This window comes from Macaca nemestrina, chromosome 12, assembly GCF_043159975.1.
Source record: "Macaca nemestrina isolate mMacNem1 chromosome 12, mMacNem.hap1, whole genome shotgun sequence".
NCBI classification, from domain to species: Eukaryota; Metazoa; Chordata; class Mammalia; order Primates; family Cercopithecidae; genus Macaca; species Macaca nemestrina.
This window is the reverse complement of record NC_092136.1, coordinates 212,595-226,577: the sequence shown is the minus strand read 5'-3', so window position 1 is coordinate 226,577 and position 13,983 is coordinate 212,595. Positions and strand designations below refer to the sequence as shown.

General features: G+C 55.6%; 1 protein-coding gene across 2 annotated transcripts; it reads left to right on the top strand.

The window, feature by feature from the left end:
* The first annotated feature begins 9,934 nt into the window (after window positions 1-9,934).
* On the top strand, window positions 9,935-11,172 carry LOC105494127 (interferon-induced transmembrane protein 3-like). 2 transcript variants are annotated; one of them, XM_011762256.3, is made up of 3 exons: window positions 9,935-10,292; window positions 10,570-10,737; window positions 10,860-10,994. In XM_011762256.3, exons 1-2 carry the CDS (start codon window positions 10,044-10,046, stop codon window positions 10,705-10,707), a joined length of 387 nt encoding a protein of 128 aa, XP_011760558.1. In that variant the 5' UTR covers window positions 9,935-10,043; the 3' UTR covers window positions 10,708-10,737; window positions 10,860-10,994. The 2 variants fall into 2 exon arrangements, with proteins under 2 accessions (XP_011760558.1, XP_011760557.1); XM_011762255.3 differs by lacking the exon at window positions 10,570-10,737 and having other exon boundaries at window positions 9,950-10,292; window positions 10,860-11,172.
* Window positions 11,173-13,983: the final 2,811 nt, after the last annotated feature.

Here is a 13,983-nt window from a genome sequence, read left to right as displayed (position 1 = left end):
TCCAGTGTTTAAGCTTCTATATAAGCCAAGAGGAAAGATGGCTTAGCAGTGAACGGAGAGCAGTGAACAGAAAGCAGCTGTTTGTTCCCTTCCTCCTCCAACCACCCGGCGTCAGAGATAAGAGGGTTCCTAGAGGCAGCAAAGTTCTGCTGCGTTGGAATCCCAAATTTCTTGCTCACGCCTAAGCCATTATATGAAGCCACAAAGAGGAAAGAAGGAGACGCTCCTCTAGGAGGCTGACCAGGAGAAGGCTTTCTTTTTTTTTTTTTTTTTTGAGACAGAGTCTCGCTCTGTCGCCCAGGCAGGAGTGCAGTGGCCGGATCTCAGCTCACTGCAAGCTCCGCCTCCCGGGTTCACGCCATTCTCCTGCCGCAGCCTCCCAAGTAGCTGGGACTACAGGTGCCCGCCACCTCACCCGGCTAGTTTTTTGTATTTTTTAGTAGAGACGGGGTTTCACCGTGTTAGCCAGGATGGTCTCGATCTCCTGACCTTGTGATCCGCCTGCCTCAGCCTCCGGTAGTGCTGGGATTCCAGGCGTGAGCCGTTGCGCCCGGCCAGGAGAAAGCTTTTAAAGAAATCAAAGAAGGCTTACCTCAGGCCCCAGCTTCAGGGCTGCCTGATCTAACTAACCAAGCTTTTCTTCTTGCTTGTCCACGAGTGAAAGGGAGGCCACAGAACTTCTAACTCAAGCCATAAGGTCACGGCATCGCCCGGCGGCGTGCTTACCCGGGTAATTAGATTCTGTGGCACTTGGATGACCTCCTTGTTTTAAACAGTAGCTGCCACTGCCCTACGGGTGCAGGAGGCCGATCAACTGACTTTAGCGACTGTGAATACCCTAAACCCGGCTGCCTTGCTCTTCCTCGCGTTAGTGCCGGGAACGTGGGCGGAGGAGTACCCGGGGTCGAGGCAAGAGACTGAAGGCACAGACTGTTTCCGTATAATAAAGAAAATAGAACAAGAACGGTTGTAATACAAATTAGATATAGAGATGACTATGGACAATTATCAATCATTATTATAAACATTATTAATCATTAGCTTTTAATATTACTCTTTGTTGCATTACTAATATAATGAAGGAATAACCGGTGGGTATAGGGTCAGGTGCTGAAGGGACATCGTGAGAAGTGACGTAGAAGGCAAGAGGTGAGCCCTCTGTCACGCCCGCATAAGGGCCGCGTGAGGGCTCCTTGGTCAAGCGGTAACGCCAGTGTCTGGGAAGACACCCGTTACTTAGCAGACCGCGAAAGGGAGTCTCCTTTCCTTGGAGGAGTCGGGGAACACTGCTCCACCGGCTTCTTGTGGGAGGCTGGATATTATCCAGGGCTGCCCACAGTCATCCGGAGGCTGAACCCCCTCCCTGTGGTGTTGTGCTTCAACGGTCACACTCCTCGTCCACTTTCATGTTCCTCCCGTACTCCTGGTTCCTCCTCCAGGAAAACACCTTTTCTGTCCATGCTGGGTATAAGAATGTACTCTGGGCCGGGCGCGGTGGCTCCCGCCTGTAATCCCAGCACTTTGGGAGGCCTGGGCGGGCGGATCACGAGGTCAGGAGATCGAGACTGAAGGGGTGGCCTGCCCCTCCACACCTGTGGGCGTTTCTCGTTAGGTGGAACGAGAGACCTGAGAAAAAAAATGAGACACAAAGTATACAGAAAAAGTGGGCCCAGGGGACCGGCGCTCAGCACACCGAGGACCCATGCCGGCACCGGTCTCTGAGTTCCTTAGTATTTATTGTTAATTATCTTTACCATCTTAAAGATAAGGGAGTGGCAGGATAATAGGATCATTGTAGGGAGAAAGTCAGCAGTAAGACATATGAATAAAGTTCTCTGTGACATGAATAGGTTTAAAGGAAAATGCTGTGCCTTGATATGCATATGCAAACATCTCCATAAACCTTTTAATAGCATTGCTCCAGCAAGTCCCACCTTTTGACGTAAGGCGGTTTTCTCCTATCTCAGTAAACAGAGCACACAATGGGGTTTTACACGGAGATGTTCCATGGCCCAGGAACGGGCAGGAGACAGATGCTTTTCTCTATCTCAACTGCCAACCACTGCCAAAAGGCCTTCTTTCCTCTATACTAGTCCTCCTCAGCACAGACCCTTCACGGGTGTCAGGCTGGGGGATGATCAGGTCTTTCCCTTCCCACGAGGCCATATTTCAGACTATCACATGGGGAGAAACCGTGGACAATGCCTAGCTTTCCTAGGCAGAGGTCCCTGCGACCTTCCGCAGTGTACGTGTCCCTGGGAACTTGAGATTAAGAGAATGGTGATGACTTTTAACCAGCTGCCTTCAGGCATTTGTTTAACAAAGCACATCCTGCACAGCCCAAAATCCTTTAAACCTTGAGTCACCACAGCCCATGTCTCTTGCAAGGACAAGGTTGGGGGTAGGGTCACAGATTAACAGCATCTCAAATACAGAACAAAATGGAGTGTCTTATGTCTACTTCTTTCTATATAGACACAGTAACAGTCTGATCTTTCTTTTCCCCACAGAGACCATCCTGGCTAACACGGTGAAACCCTGTCTCTACTAAAAATGCAAAAAATTAGCCGGGAGTGGCGGCCGGTGCCTGTAGTCCCAGCTACTTGGGAGGTTGAGGCAGGAGAATGGTGGGAACCCGGGAGGCGGAGCTTGCAGTGAGCCGAGATCGTGCCATCGCACTCCAGCCTGGATGACAGAGCGAGACTCCGTCTCAAAAAAAAAAAAAAAAGAATGTACTCTTGCTTTGCTTTTACTGATCCCCAAAGCTATGCTAGAAGGAAAAGGACCCATAGAAGGACGCCCTCACTGCATGCATACTACGTTGATAAGAAACACAGCAGTTAAGACTTTTATTCCCGGCCGGGCGCGGTGGCTCACGCCTGTAATCCCAGCACTTTGGGAGGCCGAGGGGGGCGGATCGCGAGGTCAGGAGATCGAGACCATCCTGGCTAACACGGTGAAGCCCTGTCTCTACTAAAAATACAAAAAACTAGCCGGGCGCAGTAGCGGGCTCCTGTAGTCCCAGCTACTCGGGAGGCTGAGGCAGGAGAATGGCGTGAACCCGGGAGGCGGAGCTTGCAGTGAGTGGAGATCGCACCACTGCACTCTAGCCTGGGAGACAGAGCGAGATTCCATCTCAAAAAAAAAAAAAAAAAAAAGACTTTATTGTGCCATACATACTATAAATGCACAGAAAACCCTCCGAGGACTAGTGTGTACAACCAGACAACCTGTTCAGTCTGACTCAGAGAATGGCGAGTCTCGTGGGTGCTATGATCCTAAGCTTTTACCTGGGACCTGGTTTGAGACTCGCACCGGGTCAAGGGAAAGAAGCCTCTTAAACCAGACCAACGTCTGCTCCCACAAGGGAGTCACATCTCTACATTTCGATGTTTGCGGGATAGCATCCGTAGGCTCACCCTTCCCCGTAATCCACGGTTCCACGGAGTACTACAGTATCTGTCTGCACAGTTGGCTGCAGACATAGCTGGCAGCCCAGGTGTCTCCGGTATCTCCTCACCGGAGGACAAACAAGAGGAGCCAGTGGCCTTGGGAGGCAAAAAAGCTATTGCTTCGAGAGAACTTTACCTTAACCCTTACCTCCCCCAAACCAGCGCTCCCAAGCTCAGGTGTCCGGCTCCTAAAAACTCCTCTCATTAGGAGGCTGTGCATTGCCTGCTGAGGAAAAGCCTTCACAAACCCAGTAGGGGAATTAGTCTGTCCACGACAATATTCCAACAAGATGGTAAAGAAAACTTTGTGGCAAGGGAAAAATAAGCCGAGTAAAGATATAACCAGGTTGCCAGACCGCAACCCATTTTCTCGTTTTCCTTCGTTTTTTTTTTTTTTTTTTTTTTTTTTTTAGACGGAGTCTCGCTCTGTTGCCCAGGCTGGAGTGTAGTGGTGCGACCTTGGCTCACTGCAACCTCCGCCTCCCAGGTTGACACCATTCTCCTGCCTCAGCCTCCCAAGTAGCTGGGACTACAGGCGCTGGCCGCCACACCTGGCTAATTTTTTGCATTTTTAGTAGAGACGGGGTTTCACCGTGGTAGCCAGGATGGTCTCGAGCTCCTGACCTCGTGATCCGCCCGCCTCAGCCTCCCAAAGTGCTGGGATTACAGGCGTAAGCCACCGTGCCTGGCCTCGTTTTCCTTCTTTAAACCGCTCCTGGTATCAGCTAGAGGCACCAAACACCTAGCAAACGCTCTCTGGCTTCTGTCGGATCTGTAGGCCACAGGCCTATCGGTAGCTGCCCACCAACTGGGCAGGGGCCTGTGTACAAGGAACAATCAAACCATCTTTCTTCTTATTCCCACTGCAGCAAGGAGAAACTTTAAGGTATCCTGTCTATGATGAAACTAAAGAAAGGAACAAAAGAGATGTAAACATAAGACATAAAAATAGAAGACTGGAAACATACAGATCGGGCCCCTGAAAGGATAATTCAATATTATGGGCCCAAGGTAGGCCATGGAGGTACCGTGCTCCTACTGACATGCTTAACCGTATCATAAAGTTGTGGGCAGTAGTTGAACTCATCACTAATGAGACAGCAAATACATGTCTGTGGACATGTATGTTGTTGTGGACAAATACATTGCTGTGCCAGCAAACCACAAAAATGAGAAACGCCATTTACCAAAGTAGGCTGCCTCCTGGAGAAAGGAGTGTGTGGAAAGTTAAACCTGACAAATTGCTGCCTAGATATTGATGATAATAGAAAGGCCGTTATGGAAATAGCTGCAAGAATTAAATCAACGGCCCATGTTCTAGTTCACACTCAGAAAAAGCAGCCTCCAGATTCTCTCTTGAGATGCTAGTTTTCATTTTACGGAAGGTTCAAGACTTTAACAGGCGTTGCTCTGGCCATACTAGGAAGTTGCCTAACATGTTTCTTACCTCTCCTTGTCAGCAGCATTCAAGCAACTGCAGAGGCAATAGTAGCGAGGCAAACTACCCCTCAGCTAATGCTTTGCATAAATATCAACCTTTGCCCAAAGAAGAAAACCTGTCTCTTCATTCAGAATTAAGTAATACTGAGGCCTTCCAGTAAACTTCTTTTATAAAAGGCCTCAAAGGCGGGCGGATCACGAGGTCAGGAGATCGAGACCATCCCGGCTGACACGGTGAAACCCCGTCTCTACCAAATATACAAAAAACTAGCCGGGCGCGGTGGCGGCGCCTGTGGTCCCAGCTCCTCGGGAGGCTGAGGCAGGAGAATGGCGGGAACCCGGGAGGCGGAGCTTGCAGTGAGCGGAGATCGCACCACTGCCCTCCAGCCTGGGGACAGAGTGAGACTCTGTCTCAAATAATAATAATAATAATAAAAGGCCTCAAAGAGGGGAAGGGAATGAGGCAGGAAATTAAATAAAAATAAAATGAAAAAGAAAGAGAAATAGGTTTTCCTGTATTAGGCTGACCTGTCCCAGAGGCAGCCACAGGCACAGGCCAGACCCCGGCAGAGTCTTGATAATATTATCTGCTGTGCTCTGGAGACTCTCCCAGCACTCCCTCAACACAGGGAGAAGAAAAAAACAGATTTTCCTTAGTTTTATGGAATGAGTTTATAGATTCCTGTTCTCTGTAACTAGTGACTTTAAGTATTCTGTTTTATCTAAGAAGTACAACAACGGTCACGTGAAGCCTGAGCAGGCCTGAACTCCAGCTGCCTGGGCACCACAGTGAGGGTTACAGGATAAGCCCGTGCCCAGACGAGCCTAGATACGGACATCTGGGTTGCCTGGCAGCGGTCACGTGCGATCCTGTCTTTGTCCTGCTGCTGTATCCCGGCTTTCACACCGCTGTAAGCTAGCCCTGCCCTTCTGTGAAGTGAGTATAAAAGTCAGATGCTGTCTTTGTTCTGGGCTCAGTCTTTGTACGTGAGTCTGCTGGGCCTGAGTGTACTTAATAGAAGATTCTCCTGTTTTAACGTGAGGTCTCTCTCTCCTCCTCCTGAATCCCACAACAGTGCTGCTGCCACTTCACCTGGGGAGGGTCCTGTTGAGGGTCCAGAGTGTGGTTCTGAGACTAAGCAGAGTGGTCAGTCCCTGCCGTGCCCCTTCCGGCCTCTGTGCAGCTCTTACGGACGGGCGCGTGCTCGTGTGCAGCTCCTGGGGCACCGTGGGTTGGCGGGATGCGGACCCTGAGACCTGCAGCACCTGGCGAGGACGGGAACCCCTCTCCTCCCCCTCGGGCACGCCCCTCACCGAGGCTTCCTGCCCTCCTCTGCCGCTCCCACCCCCTCATCCCCCGCGAAGGGTCCCGATTTCTGTGTCCCCTGGGCCCCTCCCTGGGCAGGGGTTCAGCCTGAATCCAGGATGCTGTCTCTGAGGCTGGGAAACCCACCAGCAGGCCAGGGAGGGCCAGGGCACCCCCCGCGCCAAGGTCGCAGCTGGGAGTGTGCCAGCCACACAGGACGATCCGTCCGCGGAGGCCTCCCTGCCCCGACTGGGACTGACCTCCTTCGGAAGAGGGGCCTGATGGCTCGGAGACGAAAAGATCCCAGGTGGAGAGTAGTCCCCTCCTAACGCAAGTGAGAGCAGTCCCCACAACATCTGCCAGCAGAGTCCCCAGATGTCTGGAAAGACGCTGTCCCCACAGGGAAAGAGGAGGAGGCCAACAGGGCTGCTCCCAGCTCCCACCGGCCCAGGAGCCCGCGGCAGAGCAGGCCACAGGTGACACCATCACCACTCAGGACCTGGTCCCTCCAGACGCCAGCACGTCTTCCGCCCCGGCCCATCCTCTCAGTGAGGCCGGAGGCCCCAGGATCCTCACATCCCTCAGTCCTTCCCGAGCAGCTTGTGGCCGTGCATTCGGATCACGGGCCCTGAGGAAAGGGCATCCCAGACATCTCAGGCCACGCTGGACACGGGGGACAGGCCAGGACCCTGACTCAGAAAACATCATCCTGGCCACTGGCCCGCGAGGGACACGGGGAGCCAAGGGATCAGTGGGGCCCTGGCCCAGGGACCCGTCCCCCCAGGCATTTCCCATTCCCAAAATGTGTAGTTGGGAGAAATGGGGGTGGGCACAGCCCCTCGTGCCGTCAGTGGCCTGGCGGGCAGCAGCTATTGCATGGGAGAGAGGCAGGTGGAGTCTCTGAAACTGCTTCCCCTCCCGCCCCAGCTGGGAGAGTCAACCGAAAGCAACGTCTCATCTGGGAAGGGACAGAAGTAAGTGGCACCCTCGGAGCCTGGTGGGTGCAGGGCCCTGGTCCCCGGTCGTCCTCCCTTTCTTAGCAGTCTGGCCCCGCAGGACCCAGGGTCCCCGGCGGGTGGAGGGGATTGGTGCAGACCAACCCAGTGTAGCCCAGTGGCAGCTGACCGCCGGGTGGAGATCAAGTCGGCCTGGAGGCTGGGAGGTGTGGACACTGATCTGGCAAATGCAATCTTTTCTATTCTGTTGCCAAAGATGGACAGGGAACACCACGAGAGCCTGCGGCAGAACCGTGTGCCACCAGCAGGGCCCTGTCAGACCCACTGAGTAAGAGCAGGTGGTGGACCAGCACCAATGCCTCCTCCCAGCATGGAATCAGAGCACGCGGATGGAAGAGGCAGGCTGCCCTGACCGGGTCCCGCACCACTTTTTCCCAAGGCCTGTCCCTCCGTTCATGTCCAGGGCTGCAGTGAGAATCCCGGGGGACCAGAAGATGGAGGAGGCAGAATTCAGAGCCTGGGGCTCCATGCGTCAGCCGTGGGTGAGGGAGCAAGTAGGATCTCGACGGCACTGAACTCCACTCGGTGAGGGGAGCTTTAGACCATGGTGTCCCCATGGCAGAGCCAGACACAGAAGCCAGGCCATCCTGTGTTGCAGGGAGACAAGGCCCGAGATAGAAGGCGAGTGGAAGCCTGGACATGGCTCCTTAGAACAAACTCTGTCCGACAGAAAGAAGAGCACTTAGGCAGCTGGGCCTGAGGACTGACTCCTGCAAGTCGGCATTTAGTATGAGATGTTAATATTTTACTACGTGGTGGCCGGGCGCAGTGGCTCACGTCTGAAATCCCAGCACTTTGGGAGGTCGAGGCAGGCGGATCACAAGGTCAGGAGTTCGAGACCAGCCTGGCCAATATGGTGAAACTCCATCTCTACCAAAAATACAAAAATAAGCCGTGGTGGCGGGCGCCTGTAGTCCCAGTTACTCGGGAGGCTGAGGCAGGAGAATCACTTGAACACAGGAGGCGGAGGTTGCAGTGAGCCGAGATGGCACCACCTCACTCCAGCTTGGGCAACAGGAGTGAAACTCCATCTCAAAAATAAAAAAAAATTATACTATGTGGGTCGGGCGTGGTAGTTCACACCTGTAATCCCAGCACTTTGGGAGGCCGAGGAGGGCGGATCATGAGGTCAGGAGCTTGAGACCATCCTGGCTAACACAATGAAAACCCTTCTCCACTAAAAATACAAAAAATTAGCCGGGCGTGGTGGCAGGCGCCTGTAGTCCCAGCTACTTGGGAGGCTGAGGCAGGAGAATGGCGTGAACCAGGGAGGCGGAGCTTGCAGTGAGCTGAGATCCGGCCACTGTACTCCAGCCTGCGTGACAGAGCAAGACTCCAACCCAATTAAAAAAAAAAAAATTATACTATGTGAATACAATCACTGCTGCGTGGCCTGGAAAACATCCCGTAGCAAAGGTGTTCAACATCAAGACACACTGTGAGTTGTTGGTTATCACAGCCATTGTTAAAGTTAAATCTTATAAATTATCAATAAAATTTATCCTATAGAGCCAAAGTCATCATTACTCAAACACATCACTCTGCAATTACACGGCTGCACGCTACTGTCATGTGAGCTCCGGAGGTCACTGATGTGGACCTGACCACCCGCTGCAGTGAAAGGCTACAGCAGGGTGAGCAGCCGCCCATCTCTGCAAGTTCCACCTGCAGCGATGTCCTCTGGGGAGTCTGGCCTGGTGGGCAAAGGAAAATGGGCCCATGTGGCACATCAGGAATTAAACAGGTCGCACTGCACACAGGCCTGCAGGCCACGCTCCTGCCCTGTGACCCCTCCCCTGCCAGCCCTGCCCACACTGCCCCCTCTGACCAGCCAAGTGCACAGCATCAGCTCAGTTTGCCGCAGTAGCCTCTGCCAAGGAGGGTCCAGGAAGAAACCCAGCGGCCACACAAGGTGTTTCCACAGGGAGGACGTAACCTCAGGAGCTGCTCAGCGGCACAAACCGGTTCATGAGAAAAACAGGCGGCAACTGCAGGAAGCAGCTGGCACCCGTGTGAGGACCCAGGGAAGAGGCAGAGATGATCAGAACCTGGAGATCTGGAGGGCGCCCCAGGGACCAGACACCCAGAGCTCTGGGCAGCGTGGGTGCCGCTGGGCCGCGTGGAGCGGGTCTGGGAGCCTTCACCCAGGTGGGCCTCCAGGGTAAAGGGCCATGGCTCCTAACTCCACCATCCAGGCCTCTGCCACTGGCATCCCACAGCCCCCTCTTCCGTCAGTGCTCCCCAGAGTCCCCGTTCCTGGGCCTGGAGGGCTCCTTTGGGACAGGCAGCACTGGCCGCCAGGCCTCTGACCTGCACCAGGAGACACAGGGACCTTTAGCCCCCACACCCACACGGAGCAGGACTGCAACCCCAGGAAAGGACAAGGCATTTCAGCAGATGAGGCCTGTGACAAGTGAGGCGAGGGCTTTGGGGGAACTGCTGTGGGACCTGGCGTGTGGAGGCACCAGCACAGGCCTGGCAGGAGCCCTGAACCAGGACAGTGAGGTCCTGCAGCTGCTGGCCTGCGGTGTGGAGACTCCCAACGTAGGGGAAGTCTCCAGGACCCCCACACCCCTAACAAGATGAGAAATGTGCTCACTTGGGCTCTAGAGAGGAAGCCCCTCTTAGCCCTCAGCCCCTCCTTCCTCCCCATCCTAAAGTAATTTGATCCTCAGGAATTTGTTCCGCCCTCATCTGGCCCCGGCCAAGTCCCAATTTGACAAATGCCAGGAAAAGGAAATGGTTGAGAAATCGAAACTACTGGGGAAAGGGAGGGCCCACTGAGAACGATCCCACTAACCCGACCACCGCTGGCCTTCACAGGACACCATGAACCACACGGTCCAAACCTTCTTCTCTCCTGTCAACAGCAGCCAGCCCCCCAACTATGAGATGCTCAAGGAAGAGCACGAGGTGGCTATGATGGGGGCGCCCCACAACCCTGCTCCCCCGACGTCCACTGTGATCCATATCCGCAGCGAGACCTCCGTGCCCGACCATGTTGTCTGGTCCCTGTTCAACACCCTCTTCATGAACCCCTGCTGCCTGGGCTTCATAGCGTTTGCCTACTCCGTGAAGGTGCGTATGGCCCCAGGGAACGCTCAGAGGGTCCCGGTGAGCCTGGAACTCCACCTGTCCAGAAGCTGCCCGGGGTGGGGACTCGTGTGTCCCTGAGTGTGAGTTTGTGTGCACCTCTGTCCCGTGTGTGCCCACGTCAGTAGCTTTATCTGTGTGATCTGTGTGTGTGTGGCTTGGGGAATCCGCCCAGTGCAGGTCTAGGAGGAGGCTCCAGGAGGCTGGCTGGCTCAGAGTTTGTCCCCAGCGATCCACTAGCCCAGAGCAATTCTCCCTACAGCCCAATACCAGAAATTACACCCTCACCTTCCAGACTGGCACCCAGGCTCTCCCAGAAAGTGAGAAGGGAACTCACAGGCGACTTCACCCCGTGGTGGGGAGAACAGCCTGTGCTGGGGCCCAGGCAGAAGGAGGATGAGCCCCGAGGCCCCTGGAGAGTCTGAGCCTGGTGAGGAAGGGGAGGAGGTGGTCCCTGATCTCAGAGTGGGGAGGAGCCGGGGGTAGTGGGAGCCACAGCACATGGTTCTCAGCGGAGGGATCCTGCTCCCCTCACCATCTCTTCTCCTCCAGTCTAGGGACAGGAAGATGGTTGGCGACCTGACTGGGGCCCAGGCCTATGCCTCCACCGCCAAGTGCCTGAACATCTGGGCCCTGATTTTGGGCATCCTCATGACCATTCTGCTCATTGTCGTCCCAGTATTGATCTTCCATGCCCATCAATAGGTCAGGAGACATCATTCAGGCCAGGAGCTCTGCCCATAACCTGTGTCCCACGTGCTCCACCTTCCATTCCTCGCCCTGCCCCCAGAGCCGAGTCCTGTATCAGCCCTTTATCCTCACACACTTTTCTACAACTGCATTCAATAAAGTGTACATGTTTCTGGTGCCGCTGCGACTTCACCTGGGGAGGGGTCCTGCTCTGGGTCCTGAGCGTGGATCTGAGACCTAGCAGTGTGGTCAGCCCCTGCACTGGGCCTTCTGGCCTGGGCAGCTCTTGGGGACCAGGCAAGTGCTCAGGCCTTCTGGTTTCCGGCTTCCTGCTGTGGGCAGCAGCTGGATCCAGGACCCTGGGAGGAGTTCCTGTGTCCTAGAAGTCTCAGCTCCGACTCAAGGTGGGCTCTTTTCGGGAACGTCAGTGCTGAGTCGGGGACACCCTGGGCCCAAGGATACTCTCTTGGCCTGTCAGCAGTCCAGGCTGTAGGCTGAGGACAGAGGGAAGGGCTTGAGCCCCCAGCAGGGCTAGGAAAGGGCAAGGTGGCACCGGCTCCCCAGCTGCTCCCAGGCCCTGCTCTGTGGTGCTGGGGACCTGGCTTTACTTCCTCGGGGTGGAGGGAGCACCGAGCTGTCTGGAGCAGCCAGTCCTGCACATGTGGGCGGCTCAGGCCCTGTGGGAGCGAGGGGGTTTTGTGCCCAGGGCAGCAGCTAAAGGAGCCCCGGGCCTCGTAGCCCGTCCTGGGTGACCCAGGTGCTGCTTCGTGGCAACTGCCGCCTCCAGTCCGGCGGGCATCGTCCCTGATCCCCCGCGGTGGGGGCAGCACAGGAGCAGAGGAGCTGCCCTCATGGAGGTTCCCTCCACCCGGGTCTGACCCCTGGACAGACTCCCCCGCCCCGACCTGGTTACAGCTCCCTTCCCCGGTTCGGTCTCCGGTGTGGGCGTCTGGGGTGCCCCGTGGGCAGCCGCGGTGGGAGCTGGGGTGGCCACGCGCGCCCGCCCCGCCGTCCGCCCCCGACTCCAGGTGTGGATCTACTGCCCCTCCCCACCCGCACCCGCCCCAGACCCGGAGCCGCGCTCTCGGCGCAGGGGTCCAGGCGCCCTCTCCCCTCGGGGGTCTCCCGGACGTGAGTTCCAAAGGCGGCGAACTCCGAAGTGGGCCCGGGCGGGAGGCGCGCGGCCCCGCCGGGCGGGGAGGGAGAAGCGGCGGAGGCGGGAGCTCAGCGGCGCCCCTGGCGGCGGCCGGCGCAGGTGCAGGTTCCGGAGGAGGCTCCGCCCGCAGCCCGGACCCCGGGGGGTGCGCGGGGCGCGGACCCCGAGACCCGCAGCGCCTGACGAGCACGGGCGTCCCTCTCCTCCCCCTCGGGCACGTCCCCGGCCGAGCCTTCCGGCCCCGCTCTGGGGCTCCCACCTCCCCTTCACCCGCGGGGGTCCCGATTTCCGCGTCTCCGGGGCCCCTCCCTGGGCAGGGGCTCCAGCCTGAATCCAGGAGTGACCTGTGGGAGGACTTGGTGGTCCGGGAATCACCCTGGGAGCCCGGTCCTGTGACCCCATAATGGGTTCTCTTTGCGCTCCGGGACAGAGCCCGTTGGTCGCGTCGGGGCAGGGGACTTGCAATAAGGAAGGTGGAATTCGCGCAGAGCCGGCTGCAGGGGAGACCCGAGTTTTGTTATCACTCAAATCCGTCTCCCCCAAAACGTGGGGATCCGCGTTTTGAAGGATGATTTGGTGGGGAGGCGGCCAGTGAGTCAGGAGTGCTGACCGGGCCGGTTGGAGATGAAGCCTTGGGGGGTCGAAGCTGTCTTCCCACCCCTAACCCAGTTCCTGGGTAGGGGCCACAGGACCAGGGGAGCCAGATTGTGGGTCTGGGTAGTGGCAGCTGATCCAGTGAGTGCACAGGTCTGTAAAGTATCTCAGACTCTGATCCTAGGTTCTACAGTCGTGCTGTGATCCTCGGGAGCAACTTGGGGGCTGGCGGGGTCAGAATCTTCCATCCTCCAGCTGCGTGACTCCTAAACCATCATTTCTAATCCTGCGGCTAATGTGTTAGTCCTGCAAAGGCAAACTAGTCCCCAGGCAAGAAGGGGGCTTGGTCAGACTTCATCGATAAACGCTTCTCCCCAGATTAGTTTAGGCGAAGCCCAGGGATGAGCAAGGACAGCTTGGAGGTTAGGAGCCAGACGGAGTCGGTTAGGTCAGACCTCCTTCACTGTCGTCATACTCTCAGTGATGACTTTGGCAAAGGTGGTTTCATTTCCATGCCTGCCCCTCAGAATCCTGCCTCCCTCTTGTGCCCTGCAGTGTCTTCCTCCCTAAGCCACAAAACACCTTCCACAGGAAATTGAAGCTGCACCCCACTCTGCAGTCATGTGTGGCCTTTGATAGGAGGTCACAAAGCCTTGCAGGGAGTTTGTTTAGGCAGCCCTGGATATCTCAGAGCAGGCTCCATCCACATCCACCCCTGGCTTGCCGGTCTAAGTGGCCTGGGATGTGGTTGGGGCTGGCAGTGGCCTGTTGGGGATTGGGTGGAGGGTGGCGGGGTTGGTGTGCGAAATGGGGAGGCCCAGCAGTGACTCCAAGCAAGGGCGATGGCGAGTTCTTTTTTTTTTTTTTTTTTTGGCTGCAATGGGTAGGGAGGGGCTGATGGTTTTGGAGCTCAGCTTTTGAGATGGAAGTCTGCTAATGCTCCCGTCTGAATAAAGGCCAAATAAAGCCCTTTCCTTCCACAACTTGGTGTCTGAGGGTTTTGTCTGTGACTCGTCCTGCTACAATTTCTAACATTACCAGTAATTTTAAAGCTAGCTTATTAAAGATTTTACTTACGTCACATGAATGTGAAAAGCATTTAGGCTTTTTATTTAATTTATGAGTACTCCATAAGTTTAAGCTAAATTTGGTAACTTGTGGCCAAAAACATGTAACGAAACATGTGTATGCACACATAAACACACATACACACTCAAGCAAAAGTATGGCTTTTAC

Bases quoted from the DNA above. Each gene is read 5' to 3' on its own strand.
- LOC105494127 (XM_011762255.3), top strand. From the start codon at position 10,044: ATGAACCACACGGTCCAAACCTTCTTCTCTCCTGTCAACAGCAGCCAG. The intron at 10,293-10,859 runs GTGCGTATGGCC...CTTCTCCTCCAG, and splicing joins CGTTTGCCTACTCCGTGAAG to TCTAGGGACAGGAAGATGGT.